This window comes from Engystomops pustulosus, chromosome 7, assembly GCF_040894005.1.
Source record: "Engystomops pustulosus chromosome 7, aEngPut4.maternal, whole genome shotgun sequence".
Classification (NCBI taxonomy): Eukaryota; Metazoa; Chordata; class Amphibia; order Anura; family Leptodactylidae; genus Engystomops; species Engystomops pustulosus.
Window position 1 is genome coordinate 32,258,356 of NC_092417.1, and position 15,696 is coordinate 32,274,051.

A 15,696-nucleotide genomic window follows, 5' to 3' on the forward strand; every position below is an offset into this window, starting at 1 on the left:
TTTATAGCACTCTTCATATTTACACAAGACAAAATTTGCTAAAAAAAAAGATTATTTTTAGAGTTGCAGTAGGCTGGATCTTCTACTCATTTCGGTGGCATTGTGAAACACACGGAAACCAGAGCAGATTTTTTCTTTTTTAAAACCATATGTTTTCAGAAAAAGCATCTGTGTTTTCATTTTTAACAACTGATAATGGGCCTGTTACGCCACAATATTTAACATTTGCCGTTTTCGTCAACACAACACATGCTGTTTGTTGAATACAGGACAAATACGAGCACATGTCCCTCACTTCACACAATCAACGCCACGAGATTGATTTTCTATCTTTGTAGCAGGTTCCTTTCTGGTTTTGTTTGGTTCTATTACTTTATGTATAAAGCTTAGTTCTGGTACTATATCTATGTATTAAGCAGGTTTGTGGTAATGTATCATCGTAGCGAACTTGGAACTGTGTCTAGGTATAAAGTTTGCTTCTCCTAAAGTACTTGTATACTTTTTATCTAGTATCTAGATTGTTTCTGGTATTGAATCTATGTTGTAAGCTTGGTTTTGGTACTGTATCTATTCATAAAGTGATAACCTGATGCAGAGCTCGAAATGAGCGCGAAATTCATTGGGGCTCATTTACTAAGGGTCGCGGATCACACTTTTGTCGGACTGTTCGGTTTTTTTCGGGTATTGCGCAGCTTTGACAGGTATTTAACAGGTATCTGCGATGGGATTGTGTCACACGTGATTGTTTTTTGGCGCTTCCATGCGACACAAATTGGGAGGCGTGCCATCTGATTCGGACTGAGCGCGGGATTTAACATTCAAATTGTGTCGCAAGCCCAAGCACTTACATGCACCACTTAAAAGATGGTGAACTCTGTTGGACCTGAGCGGGGAAGCGACACATGCAGGATATCGGGTGCACGATCTAAGTGAGTTGTATCTATTTACAAAGTTTAGTTCTGGTACTGTATCTATGTAGTAAGTGGAAATCTGTCACAGTGGGGCACGTTTACTATGTGCAGTTTGCCTGTGCATAGTGCAGTGGGCACCAGATTCATGATTTCTGGCGCCCCCATTCTTGATGAATTTGGCGCCCCCTGCACTGCCCCGACAGAATGTTCTTTAGTGTATCTAGTATCTAGTGTTCATTAGTGTATCTAGATAGTAGTCTTAGACTAGACTAGTAGTCTTATGGTATTATAGCTATGTATTAAGCTTAGTTTCGGTACTGTAGCATGTAGTACGTTTATTTACACAGCTGTTTATATGCAATAAAATTGGCTCTGGTACTGTATCTATGTAGCAAATTTGATTTCAGAGTATGATTACTTCTAGCACTGCACCTATGAAGTATAATCATATATCTATGTTGTAATCTTGGTTCCGTTACCATATCTATATAGTAAAAATAGTTCTGGTACCATATCTATGCGGCTAACTTGGTTCAGGTATCCAATGCAACCAGCTTTGTTCTGGGACCACATTTATCTTGCCAGCTTACATGTATCTAAATTGAATCGCGGGTCCCACAAGGTAGCCCTGTGCCTTCGGTAGCCTTAAAGCAGCAGATAGTAATCACACAAACTCATTGTTTATTATTAATCTCTTATTTATTTTATTTTAGTAAAATGTAATCTTCCATGTATAATCTAGCACAATACCAAGGCGCCAGGTCCTTATAGCACTGTGTTTCTGGACGCTCTCATCCTACGCTACGTTGTCTTCTTGCTTGTGAACATGAATAATACTCCTTCTGAATTCATTCCTCTGTCGTTGTGGAGATCACTGCATCTTCTCCTCTCCCCCAGCCCTGCGTGATCCCGAGCCGCATGCTGTAATAACCACTCCGTACATCTATCTGTACAACACTGACTGTCACTTGTTAAGGGGGCCTGTCCCATTACAACGATTCGTGTCTATATGTCCTATTACAGCACATACATATCAAGGGGAGAAGCTGAAACCATTTAATAGCACATCCAAAAGCCTTGGTTGTGCCATCAAGAAAACGTAAAGGCCATTTTCATCCTTAAAGGGATTGTATCGAGTCAGCAAGTTATGATCTATTCACGAGTGATAAATGCTCACACCCTGGGACCCCCATTGATCATGAGAACGTGGGTCCCGAATTCCCCGTGTCAATGGAACAGCAGGTCAGACAGACGTGTCATGCTAGAGATGGATGAGTACAGTGTTTGGATATCTCTGGCAGTCCCATAGAGATGAATGGAGAAGCAAAACAACCTGCTGCTCCATTCATAGGGGAAATACCAGACCCTATTCTTCTGATCGATGGGGGTTCCAGGGGTCAGACCCCAGCTATTTAGTTATCATCTACCACTTTCTACATCATTTTTCAGTTGATATATAGATATAATTTGTGTATACTTTGTATTACATTCTATAGCCTGGTATATTGTGCAGAGCTGCACTAACAGTTCTGCTGGCTCTTACTCCTAAACCTAACAACTTATGTGAGCTCCTACAATGTAAGAATAACTGTACAGCCCCCGCCATAAAGATGAGGCTTCCCAGAAAGCAAACACTAGAGTATAATTCTGCTCTGCATCCTGCAGAATTATGAGCGCAGTTCTGGACTGTAATGCAGGCTGTAAATCTGGATCCATACAAAATTAAGGGTAAGGTCAAATGTAATGGTTAGCTAGAGAGAAGGTCTGCAGGAAATCTGCTCCAAAGTGTTTAATCTATGTATGTTTTGCAGATTTCCCCTTTTTTCAGGGGTTGAAGTGGTTGTCCGACATTACACAAAAGTCTTGAGGTGTGAAAAGGGAAGAAGAGGTATTCATTTTGTTTTGTACAGCCCCCTCAAGGTTTTTGTACAATTTTGGACAACCCAATCATCTATTGTTAGTAGTGATGTAATGATGGGTCAGTGTTATCTATATAAAGGTCATTGTACAGGGAGGGGGAGGAGATAAGCTGTGACATCATCTGTTGTCAGTAGTCATGTAGTGATGGGTCAGTGTTATCTATATAGACGTCATTGTACAGGGAGGAGGAGGAGATAAGCCGTGACATCATCTATTGTCAGTAGTGATGTAATGATGGGTCAGTGTTATCTATATAGAGGTCATTGTACAGGGAGGGGGAGGAGATAAGCTGTGACATCATCTATTGTCAGTAGTGATGTAATGATGGGTCAGTGTTATCTATATAGAGGTCATTGTACAGGGAGGGGGAGGAGATAAGCTGTGACATCATCTATTGTCAGTAGTGATGTACTGATGGGTCAGTGTTATCTATATAGAGGTCATTGTACAGGGAGGGGGAGGAGATAAGCTGTGACATCATCTATTGTCAGTAGTCATGTAGTGATGGGTCAGTGTTATCTATATAGACGTCATTGTACAGGGAGGAGGAGGAGATAAGCCGTGACATCATCTATTGTCAGTAGTGATGTAATGATGGGTCAGTGTTATCTATATAGAGGTCATTGTACAGGGAGGGGGAGGAGATAAGCTGTGACATCATCTATTGTCAGTAGTGATGTAATGATGGGTCAGTGTTATCTATATAGAGGTCATTGTACAGGGAGGGGGAGGAGATAAGCTGTGACATCATCTATTGTCAGTAGTGATGCAATGATGGGTCAGTGTTATCTATATAGAGGACATTGTACAGGGAGGGGGAGGAGATAAGCTGTGACATCATCTATTGTCAGTAGTTATGTAATGATGGGTCAGTGTTATCTATATAGAGGTCATTGTACAGGAGGGATAAGCTGTGACATCATCTATTGTCAGTAGTGATGTAATGATGGGTCAGTGTTACCTATATAGAGGTCATGGTACAGGGAGGGGGAGGAGATAAGCTGTGACATCATCTATTGTCAGTAGTGATGTAATGATGGGTCAGTGTTATCTATATAGAGGTCATTGTACAGGGAGGGGGAGGAGATAAGCTGTGATATCATCTATTGTCAGTAGTGATGTAATGATGGGTCAGTGTTACCTATATAGAGGTCATGGTACAGGGAGGGGGAGGAGATAAGCTGTGACATCATCTATTGTCAGTAGTGATGTAATGATGGGTCAGTGTTACCTATATAGAGGTCATGGTACAGGGAGGAGGAGGAGATAAGCTGTGACATCATCTATTGTCAGTAGTGATGTAATGATGGGTCAGTGTTACCTATATAGAGGTCATGGTACAGGGAGGGGGAGGAGATAAGCTGTGACATCATCTATTGTCAGTAGTGATGTAATGATGGGTCAGTGTTACCTATATAGAGGTCATGGTACAGGGAGGGGGAGGAGATAAGCTGTGACATCATCTATTGTCAGTAGTGATGTAATGATGGGTCAGTGTTACCTATATAGAGGTCATGGTACAGGGAGGGGGAGGAGATAAGCTGTGACATCATCTATTGTCAGTAGTGATGTAATGATGGGTCAGTGTTACCTATATAGAGGTCATGGTACAGGGAGGGGGAGGAGATAAGCTGTGACATCATCTATTGTCAGTAGTGATGTAATAGTATTTCTGCCTTGTTAAATTATATTGTAATTTTGTCTTGTAGAATAAGTAAAAAGTGTAGAATATTGTATTTTTCTTATTAAATATAGATAGCGACAGAGAAAATATTTCAGAAAACCACTGCTAATGCCTTAAAAAACTATATACCGGTATACAAAAAATTTACCTTATTTGTACCTTATTTTATGGAACACTTTGCTCCCAAACTCTGGAATCCCCCATTAAGAGTTACTTTTATCTTTCTTTTTATGTATATATTACACCACATTCCGTTAATCATTTTAATGGGATCTTGTTTTTGGACACCTATGTTATCTACAAGTGATGCCCAGACATTTAAAGGGATGAAAATTTGTTTCATCAAACTACCTTAAGAGTGAACGTGAGATGACAAGGACCTTACACGTGACCGTCCCCAACCACAAAGTCATCTATGTACATTAATATTGTGATAGAAGAAGAGAGTTGAGTAACTTGGTTATAATCCCATTTATGTCTGACACTTCCCTTAGGGATCACCCGGGTTAAATTAAACTGATAGAGCGGTGAATTAACCTCCCCCTTGCCTCCTCTCAGCAATCCCAATGTGTTTTGACTGGGTTTTTATCCATTCTGACTAGCGAAAGCTCTGATACCCGCCTGTCACGTCTAATCTTAAAAAAAAAAAAGAAAAATTGAAAGGAACAAATTAATATGCAAATTTCATCAGCTTTGTAATAAAAATGTCCTTGGAAAAATGCGGAATAAAAAAAAAAGAGAAGAGGAAGAAAAAAAAAAGAGAAGGTACAGGACCCGTGAGGTTTGGGGGGGTTTGAATTATCACGGCCTCTGGATCCGGGATGTTGTTCGGAGAGAGAAAGGCCCGTTAGGAAATCAGGGAGGAGATCTGACTTGGAAATAATTATGATAAAGAAAAAAAAGTGCGCATGCAGGCAGAATAAATGCTTCATCTCCTCGCAAGGTCTCGGCTGCTCGCTATTCACTCAGAATTATCAGGATTTGTTAAAAGGGGGGGGGGGGGGGCATTTATGGACAATACAGCTGCGGTATAAAGGAAAAGTTCTGTGGATCGGTTCTACGAAGTTTTATATTTACAGTAGCTAATATAAAGATGGTCTCCAACTTAAAGGGGTTGTCCACTTTCAGCAAATAATTGACATTGTTTGTGTAAGGAAAATTTTTATCCAACTTACCAATATACTTTCCGTATCAATTCCTCACGCTAGTAAATTACCAGCTTCCAGAGGTCACATAAGAGGTCAACTTGGATGTCCTTAAAGGGGTTGTCCACTTTCAGCAAATATTTGATATGGTTTGTGTAAGGAAAAGTTACACAATTTCCCAATATACTTACTGTATCAATTCCTTTTGGCTTTCTAGATCTCTGCTTGCTGTCCTTTTATAGGAAGCTTCTGTGTTTACTCCAGTGAAAAGAAATCTGTCCATGTGATGTGATGTCACACAGGTGCACCAGCCGCTATTATCACTGGAGGTGTGTGATACTACCGGCTTGTGTCCATCATATCACCATGGACAGATTTGTATTCACTGGAGTGAACATAGAAGCTTTCTATAGAAGGACAGCAAGCAGAGATCTAGAAAGCCAAAAGGAATTGATACAGAAAGTATATTGGAAAATTGGATAACTTTTCATTACACAAACCATATCAAATATTTGCTGAAAGTGGACAACCCCTTTAAGGATACCCAAGTTGACCTCTAATGTGACCCCTCTGATGAAGCTCTCTGGATGCTGGCAATTTACTAGACTTCAGTCCTCAGCTGTAAGGTATCTCTAATGAATGTTTATTACTATTCCTTGTCCCCAAAATTTCCAAATGACACAGGGACAAAATTTTTTGTCTGGAGTAACACATACAAAATATATGTAAGTTCTGGCTTACATACAAATTCAACTTATGAACAAACCTAAAGAACTTTGTAAATCTTGGCCATAGACTTGTTTGCGCTGCAATCTTGGCCTCCTGATTTCCTCCATACTTATACATTCTGAGAAGGGAGGTAATAAAATATGATTTTTGCGGAAAATATTCCATTTTAAATGGTTCAGTCAACCTTAGCCTAAACAGTATCCCCACCTTTCGTGTGTTTCTGGTTGTCAGAGTAGTCACCAACCTGTGTTCTGTGTTCCATTTGGATCCAAAAATCAACTTATTCTAATCCAAGGGTGTTTCCAGAAACCCTCAGGTGTGCAGCACACTTCCCGCTCCCACTATGTGAGAATACATCCGGCAGAGGGAGGTGAAGTGATGACGGAGCAGCAGGAAGAGGAGACAGTGTAACGGCATGTAAAGCTACAGCACAGAGAGGCTCTGGGGACAGCCCCCAGAGACCTTTTGGCTCATTAGCATAATGTTAAAAGTTGAGTTTAGAGGGAAGGAGGACTAGGATAATAAATATAAGATTATTACCACAGTCATGGTGTCTGGATCTATGAGAAAGTGTCCCTGGTTTATCATGATGGATTATGATGGAAGATTTTGTTTAAAAAGTAAAGCTCAGTTCACACCTGCAGCAGGTTCTGTTCCCCATACTTTTATCAAATAGCCAAAATAATAGCACAGCAGCCCACATAGTTTTTAACACATATTAATAACAGAAGCGTAGCATAAGGGAACATTGCTGTCATTGGGGAACGGAAGTACAAAAGTAGAGCCGGACACCAGGCGTCCCTATGGAGATGGGAGGGGTGAGCAGTACAACACTACATTTTTAGCAGATTTTGAGCAGTTTTTGGGGGGATATTCCAGAAAGTTTAAGAAGTACTGCATAGTATAGATGTGAATGAAGCTCTAGAGAGAGCGATTTCTTATGGTTACCTACTCCTGTGTCTACACTTGTCACTCCTCACTAAAGAAGGATCTAAGCAGTTTAGCAGGCAGGATGGAGACTAATAACATGGAACCCAAGGCCTTTTCATCTGCTAAGATATATTACACAGTTTACAAAGTAAATATTACTGAACACTGATCTGGTTTCAACTAATTTAAAATTTCCTTCTGTTTTCTATTGTTCTATTCCTTCCTGTCAGTGACATGTGACCACATATCAGCGTTTATCACCTCTGATAAAGGGACCGCAGCGGAATCCGGGAATATTCGGATCACAAATTGCGGTGGATTATTGGTATGAGTTGCTGATTTTAGACCACATTACATTATATTATATATATTGATGACATATATATATATATATAGATAACTATGTGATAATATATTACACTTCCTTGTTCCAGGGCTGAGGTCTGTATCATTCCTGTATCATTCCTAAGAATGTGATGGAAACTTTTCGATTTGGACACAGAGCTACCTGTAGAAGGAAGTAGTGTATACAGGTATATATACGGTATATATACGGATCCAAGTCTTGGTCTGCACAGATGTCGGCTTGCAAGTTGTATGTAAACAGACATGCAGATTTACGCGCCGGTTTGCATGCTACTAAATCCACAAGCCCTGACATTTACCGTACTGCAGGTGTGCGGAGGTTGAGTTTAACTGCATAAACACCCTGTAAGTAGGCTGTCACACTGCTTGTCAGACGGGGCCCTTTCTCCACCAGAGACTCGCTATCTCTCCTCTCTGTAATTGAATTGCTAGCGAGCCACGAGAGACAGCAGCGCGCAACACAGTGAAAAGAAGGAGAGAATGCCGGAGCGGAAGGAAGGAAGGAGGAGGGGAGGGAAAATGGAAACAATATGGAAATATATAGAAGAGGAGACACAGAGATAACGTGGAAAGAAAAGAGTAAATAAGTAAGGCTAAGATAAGGGTCGGTAGTACTAAATGCTAAAAAGCGGGCAACCAAAAGTGTGACAATCAGAAGAAATGGTTAAAAGACGTTAATAAAACAAGATTTCACATTGTCGCGTCTTGTCCGAGAAATCGGGATCATATGTAGGCCGCATTTTCTGGAGTGTGAATCAGATTGACCGTATCACGGTGAGCTCCGACGTAGGCAGGAGCACTCCTCATATCATATAAAGCTGTCAGGGTGGTATAGGTCCCTGAATCATAAGTCAATATGACGCAATGAGATCCGTACACAACCTTGTAGAAGACCTAGGAAGTGATGGAACGCGGACGTGTGAACTAACACAGAATATAGTCATGTCCATCATGGGTTATGAAGAAGAGGAGAGACGTGGGACTATAAGTAAAGTAGGGTAGAGATGGAGTAGTAGTAGATCACAGACTATGAGTAAAGTGTCGCAGAAGAGGAGAGACGTGGGACTATAAGTAAAGTAGGGTAGAGATGGAGTAGTAGTAGATCACAGACTATGAGTAAAGTGTCGCAGAAGAGGAGAGACGTGGGACTATAAGTAAAGTAGGGTAGAGATGGAGTAGTAGTAGATCACAGACTATGAGTAAAGTGTCGCAGAAGAGGAGAGACGTGGGACTATAAGTAAAGTAGGGTAGAGATGGAGTAGTAGTAGATCACAGACTATGAGTAAAGTGTCGCAGAAGAGGAGAGACGTGGGACTATAAGTAAAGTAGGGTAGAGATGGAGTAGTAGTAGATCACAGACTATGAGTAAAGTGTCGCAGAAGAGGAGAGACGTGGGACTATAAGTAAAGTAGGGTAGAGATGGAGTAGTAGTAGATCACAGACTATGAGTAAAGTGTCGCAGAAGAGGAGAGACGTGGGACTATAAGTAAAGTAGGGTAGAGATGGAGTAGTAGTAGATCACAGACTATGAATAAAGTGTCGCTGGTGTTAAGTCGGGCTCTATCAGAATCTGGCACATGCGCAGTGACATGAAGTGTGTAGGCCTCGACGTTATCATTACACTGGATGCCACAGAAATTCATGTATAACTCCAAGACTGTATGACTACTCTTGAGACTAGGTCCGATCTCAACAGGTTTTACACCGCTAAACTACCAGGTAGAGTATGAAGTGCCCATTCTAAAATGTACTTTTTTATGATAAACCTTATGATAAACCTTGACCATTTCATAATAGAAAAATGCATATGCAAATGAGCTGAGGAGAGTCACTTTTTGCCTGAGATGAGCCACTTTTATAGGCTACAAGAGAAACATCATTTCAAGAGAACCTGTCAGGGCGATTCGAGACACTAAACCACCAACAGCCCTGTTTGAATTTAGGCCATTTACTAGATGAAAGAAAAAAAACCCTTTTTTTTATAGACACCTCGTCCCTCTTTCTCTCAGTGCTCTTGCGTTCCGGAAAGTGACGCCAGAGCATTACACTCCAGCTTCACTGTGCAGGCGCTGTAAGTACAGTCCGCAGTGTGGCCGGGATACTGTACCGGCTTCACATCTAGCAGAGGACCGTAAGGACCTGTAATTGGTGTTGGGTCCCAAATCGACCTGACAGTCCTTCTTTAAGTGTCTCAAACAGCACAAGCCATCTTCTCCACAATCACTCCTCCCCGTCTCCTCACTCTCTCCCCTGCTCCCTCAGCCCCCACTTACATCAACTCCATGCTGCAAGCAGTTCTCCTTGGAGCTGCCCCCCATTTTCTAACTCAACATGCCAGATTCTATTGGAACCTGTCATCATGTGAAAATGACCTTTCGGATGACAGGCTCCCTTTAAGTGGTGCTGGACACTTACAGGTGCTGTGGAAAACGGCCGCACAAGCCATGTTGCACCATGGAATGATTAAAAATGCAAAGCAAAAAAAAAATAAAGATGTTCAAAGTGAAAGATGAGTCTTAATAAAACATTAGCAAATTTTGTCATTTTTTTCTTTGTTGTTCTTATGGAGAAAATAAATATGCAATAAAACAAAGATTTCCGGAGAGGTGAGAGTTCCCCTTAATACTGTTATCGCACGGATAAGATTTCAGTATAACATGTCAGGTCCCTCTGATATTGTAGCAGTTTCTGGAAAGTCGTTTTACCCCATCAAATACCCTGTAAATGATAGTTCTGAAGATTTGTATTCATTTCAATTAGATGTGCTGACAACAATACTAGACATTGTGAATTAGTCCCAGGACTAGCCAAGACCATGAGTTGGTTTTTTTTTTTTGCTTGAAAGGATATTTCTGCTTGTAACGGAGCTAAACATACAGAGGCTCAGAGGCCCCTCTCAATTCCAAAATACTGTCCCCTTTGTGCTCAAATACATAGCGAACAACAACAAAAACGAGATTTCCGGCATTCCCCGGGAGACCGATCCAAAGAGAATAAGCAGGAGGCAAAAAAAAAAAAAAAAACATAAAAAAAAAAATGAAAATAAAAAATCTAGCAAAGAAAAAAAAAAAAAAAAACAGAAAACCACAAACGTGGAACTTCAATTAATTTAAAGCTTCAATCAGTAAAGGATAAATCCGTCACAGATCTAATTACTAAGGCTCTCGGAAGGCCGGGGACAAGACGCCAATCTCGTGGCTGTTTGAACAGCGTGATGAACTGGGGAACGATGGATATCAAGTCATTTTGTTTAATTTATAAATGGATTTTCCCCTAATGCTTGAATTATCGTCAGACCACAATGGAGGAGCGGGGGAGCGCAGGGGCGACGGTTCACCCCCCCCTCCTCCTTACTTTACCATTTTGGAAGCAATGAGCGCTAAGCTTATTTAGAGTATTTCACTGAGATGTCTGAGTCTTATCTTACACAATCCCGTTGGTCGAGTAAAGACTCCTACAAGACGGGGCTGTCAAAAGCTGCGCAAATCACTGTAAAAACTAATAAGATGAGACCCCGTGGTGGCAGAAGCCACAGACCGACCCCCTTCGTCCCCGTAATGTTCTCCACTTCTCTTGTTGTATTTAAACCTGATATACAGGCGGTCCCCTACTTAAGGACACCTGACTTACAGACAACCCATAGTTACAGACAGACCCCTCTGACCTCTGGTGATGTCTCTGGATGTTACTATAGTCCCAGACTGCAATGATCAGCTGTAATGTGCCTGTAATGAAGCTTTATTGATGATCCTTGGTCCTATTACAGTAAAAAATGTTCAAACTCCAATTGTCACTGGAGCTAAAAAATTTTTTGTCTGGATCAATTATTAAATATACAGTTTCGACTTACATACAAATTCAACTTAAGAACAAACCTCCGGACCCTATCTTGTACATAACCCGGGGACTGGCTGTACCACTTTTTTTTTCTACAAAGTGGTTCATCAGGCACAAAATCTTTATTCTTTAAAGGGAACCTGTCATCAGCAAGTGGGGTGAGTCAAGTTTAGAGGCTGCAAGGGAGAGTAACTTCAAACGTCTCTATCTTCAGTTCTAACAGACCTAGAAACCTGTTTCTGCTGCAGTATTAAAGATAAGAATCACATCTTTTAAATGGCATCTTGTGGTTTTCTCACCTACAGACCTAAAGATACAGGCTGTTAAACGCATAGTTGGAAATGTGAACTGCAGGTAATAATCCAAATCCTGCTAATATTTAACTGTCTGTATCTCCAAATCTGTATCTATCAGAGCTGCAAGCCTGGCAAGTCTGCCATATAAGATTTATATCTTTAATATGACACCAAAATCATGTTTCTAAATGCTATATAACGTTAGATAAAGGCTCTCTCTGCAGCCTAAACTTGACTTATCTCAGGCAAAATATGACTCTTCTCTGCTCATTTTTACATGAGTTTGGAAAAGTTAGTGCCTTGCTTTGCCTCCCTGCCCTATGGCTGACACAAAATAAAGAAGACATTTTTGGTGAGTGCCGCGTACTGGTCTTTTCTTCACTGATTTTGAAGATTTGTAATAATTAAATAGGTGATATTTCACATAAAAGAGTCAATTTTAGAAAAAAAGATATTTCATGCCCTACCTGAGGGGGGTGGTAGTTTAATGGGTAAAATCTGGTGACAGATTCCTTTTAAATATAGAAATTACAATGGAAAAAAAAATGTGGAACCACTTATCCTAAATATGTTTAACATAAAAATAAAGATATATTAAATTAATAGATACATGAAACAAGGTAAATTATATAAATATATATGAAGTCATTTTCTCGTGACACTTTAAATTTTAAATCCACCAAAATCCACCAAGAATCAAACAGGTTATTTAACGATTTTACATCATTTTTTAATCCAAATTCCGAGTGACATAATATCTTTTTTGAAGCTACCTGACTTAGACTGTAGAGAGAAAGAAAGCTTTGTATAAACTCACCCGGCTCTGGGGTCTCAGACTGTGAGGACGATGAAGCTGAGCTGGCTCCATCATCATTGGCACTCTGTGAGAGAAGTCCACGCCCGGGGGGAAGTTTCATGCCAAGTTGCTCTGCCATCTCTACATGGTCCCCTGGATGAACATAGTCGAACATGCTGCTTCCAGTCAGCTCCACCTGCAAAAGCAGAACAACAGCAATTTTGATATTTTGTCCAAAACGGAAAATAATACGATGCCATGAGGCCTTCCATGTGATTGAATATGATGTAACTCAGTAGGACAAAGGCAGGGGCACTGCCTGACCTATACACACTTTTAATATCATAGTATCATAGTTTATACGGTTGGAAAAAGACACTTGTCCATCAAGTTCAACCAGGGAAGAGATTGGATGAGGAAGAGATTTATGGGAAACAATTCTATATAACATAACCATCAGGTGTAAAAAGGCATCTAGACCCTTCTTGTAGCTCTCTGCTGTCCCTGCTGTGACCAGCGCCTGAGGCAGGCTATTCCACAGATTGACAGTTCTCATAGTAAAAAAAGCCCTGTCGCCTCTGGTGATTACAGGTCATATGAATAAAGCTTGAAAACTCTTTAATATGAGGTGGTAAAGTCATATTTTCACTTTTGATTTTATGGTGAAAAGGGTAGCAATCCAATTATATTTGTGGACTTCATGGACTACAAACTTAATGGGGCTTATTTACTAAGGTTCCCACAGCCACATTTCCGACTTTTCAGGGATCGTGACGCCAGGACAGGGACTTAGAAGGGGATTGTGCCGCACGTGACTGGATTTTGGCGCATTGGCGCCGGCTTTCATGCAACAGAAATCAGGGAGCGGGCCGTCGGGACGATCTGTTGGATTTGGACAAACCGTAGGATTTAACTTCAAAATTATGTCATGAGCCAAGCACTTACATGCACCGGGAAGAAGAAGGTGAACTCCGGCGGACCTGAGCAAGGAAGTGACACATGCAGGATATCAGACGCACGATCTTAGTGAATCGCGCTGGAGTCCATGATCGTCGGAAAACGCACAGCAGGGATCGCGACAGGACCGGGTAAGTAAATGTGCCCCAATGTTTAAGACTTCTATACATTTTTCTTGTCTGCTTAAAAAAATCATGGGATAAATGGAATGTTGGGTCTTCAGTATCAGACACAGATTCCTCTACGAAATTTAGGACTTCCTGAAGTCAAACCCCTGTCTATGAACATCCATGCATCTCGAGGGTTCAGAGCCTATGAATTTTTTTACATCGGTAAAATTCGGAGACTCTATACGACACAATATGATATGACAAAGATTGTTTAACCCCACCAGGGCAGAAATGACCATTACCGTTTTCAGATTGATGGGGGGGGGGGGGGGGGTAGCTGTAGTATGAAATATTTGTTGTATTAAGAAATCAGTATGACGGTTCCCTCCCTCCCTCCGCCGCTATCCTCTTCTCCAGTCTGTACATTTCTCCACTTGGCTCGTAGTTATTAATTTACAGAATCAACGCTGGGAACAGCTTTTGTGATCTCATATTAAATTTCCCCCTGAATCCGCCCCGTGGCAAAAATTACTCACATCGTTAAAAAATATTTAATTAGGCTGCAGTTTATAGCAGGCTCACTAGGGAGATGCCAGAATTAATGTGATTTGCATGAATTCCAGGGCCCTTTTTTCCTGGCGGAGAGGAGTTGGGAATTTGTTTTTTATCGAGGTCGCTGACACAGACAAGGACGGAGGCTTCTGAAACGCGCGGAGACACCGGAGAATGAATCCCACCGCAACCGAGGCTTAAACAACAGATTACAGGCCCCGTCCCACCTGACTCTCATCTTCACCTTTAGATATTGCCATGCTTATTACCATTTGCCGGTTCTGTCCCTAAAAAAAATTGATCTCGTGGGAATATTTAACCTGGTTTTCTAGCTTTAAAAATCAGTGACATAGAAGATTACCCACGACCATGACCTTGCTGTTCACAATTCCTCTGATTTTACCTCTAATTATGGTTCCACTCTTAAAGAAAACCCATCTAATCTGCAGGCAGTAGGCTGGAGAGTAAAATAAACTCAGCAGATTGATAGACGTGTCTCTCAGGAAAAGATTTGGAAGGACTTGTCTTCCAAATCTTCGTAACTTCAACTTCGTAACTTGATGGGGTGGAAAAGGAGCGGTGGCAAAGGGGCCCATGGGGCTTAGGGGGCCCACCAGGTGTCACTTTCCCATATGAGGAGGCTAGTATATAAACCATACATTATAGTAGACTTTGCACTGGGGCCCATCGGCATCAACTTACGCCACTGCTAAGAAGTCAAGTAGGTGGGGCTGCGAGAAGACCCACCCACCAGACTCCTTAGTCTAGAATCTTTGATACATATATTACCAGTTGTACACAACCTTTCCCCATTTATATGAATATAAATTTGCTCCTATAATTTGGCTCTGAAACATGGTGGCAGCAGATTGGCGGACATTTTCGAGGTGGCAAACTCTCTTTAACCCATTTCAAGCTATGATAAGCACACAGTATTTCTAAGCACAATATTTTCTACTCAATTCTACTTCCATCTATGCAGAGAAAGCCAAAAGATCAGCCCTTACGGTGGGCATTAGATTTGCAGACAGCGGCAGTACCAGACTCGGTACCGCGCCAGTCCCGACCTGTGGACAATGTCAAATTCCCATTTCCGGGCAGGTCCTACCCTTCCCCTAGGAGGTGCACTTAGTGCCGCTTTTATTTTGTCCGGACTGTAATCATTTCTCTTCAACGGATAATAATACAGAATGAAATCCGCGGACAAAAGGCAAAACAGGAAACACAATCGAGATTGTTCCTTTATTTCTTTAAACAGGCAATTAATGGCAAAGGAGAAATCGCAGCGAGCATGTGACCAACATACTCCATGCTGATTGGTAAAGGAGAGAGGGGTTGCTAAGCAACCAGTAATGGAATAATTGAAGGAATATTCCTTCATCTGCTAGACAGGTTTGGAAATTGATAGATTAAAACACTGGCTGTGTATAAACACGCGTGCGTACGTATCACAATCCATTAGT

The 15,696-nt window shown here is 41.2% G+C and overlaps 1 protein-coding gene across 7 annotated transcripts in view; it reads right to left on the reverse strand.

The window, feature by feature from the left end:
* NPAS3 (neuronal PAS domain protein 3) overlaps positions 1-15,696 on the reverse strand; it is a 322,632-nt gene that overhangs the window by 39,834 nt on the left and 267,102 nt on the right. For all 7 annotated transcript variants that reach the window (XM_072115376.1, XM_072115375.1, XM_072115374.1 and 4 more), the window contains one exon: positions 12,636-12,810. In XM_072115376.1, coding sequence (XP_071971477.1) covers positions 12,636-12,810 — 175 coding nt within the window. The remainder of the gene's footprint in view (positions 1-12,635; positions 12,811-15,696) is intronic.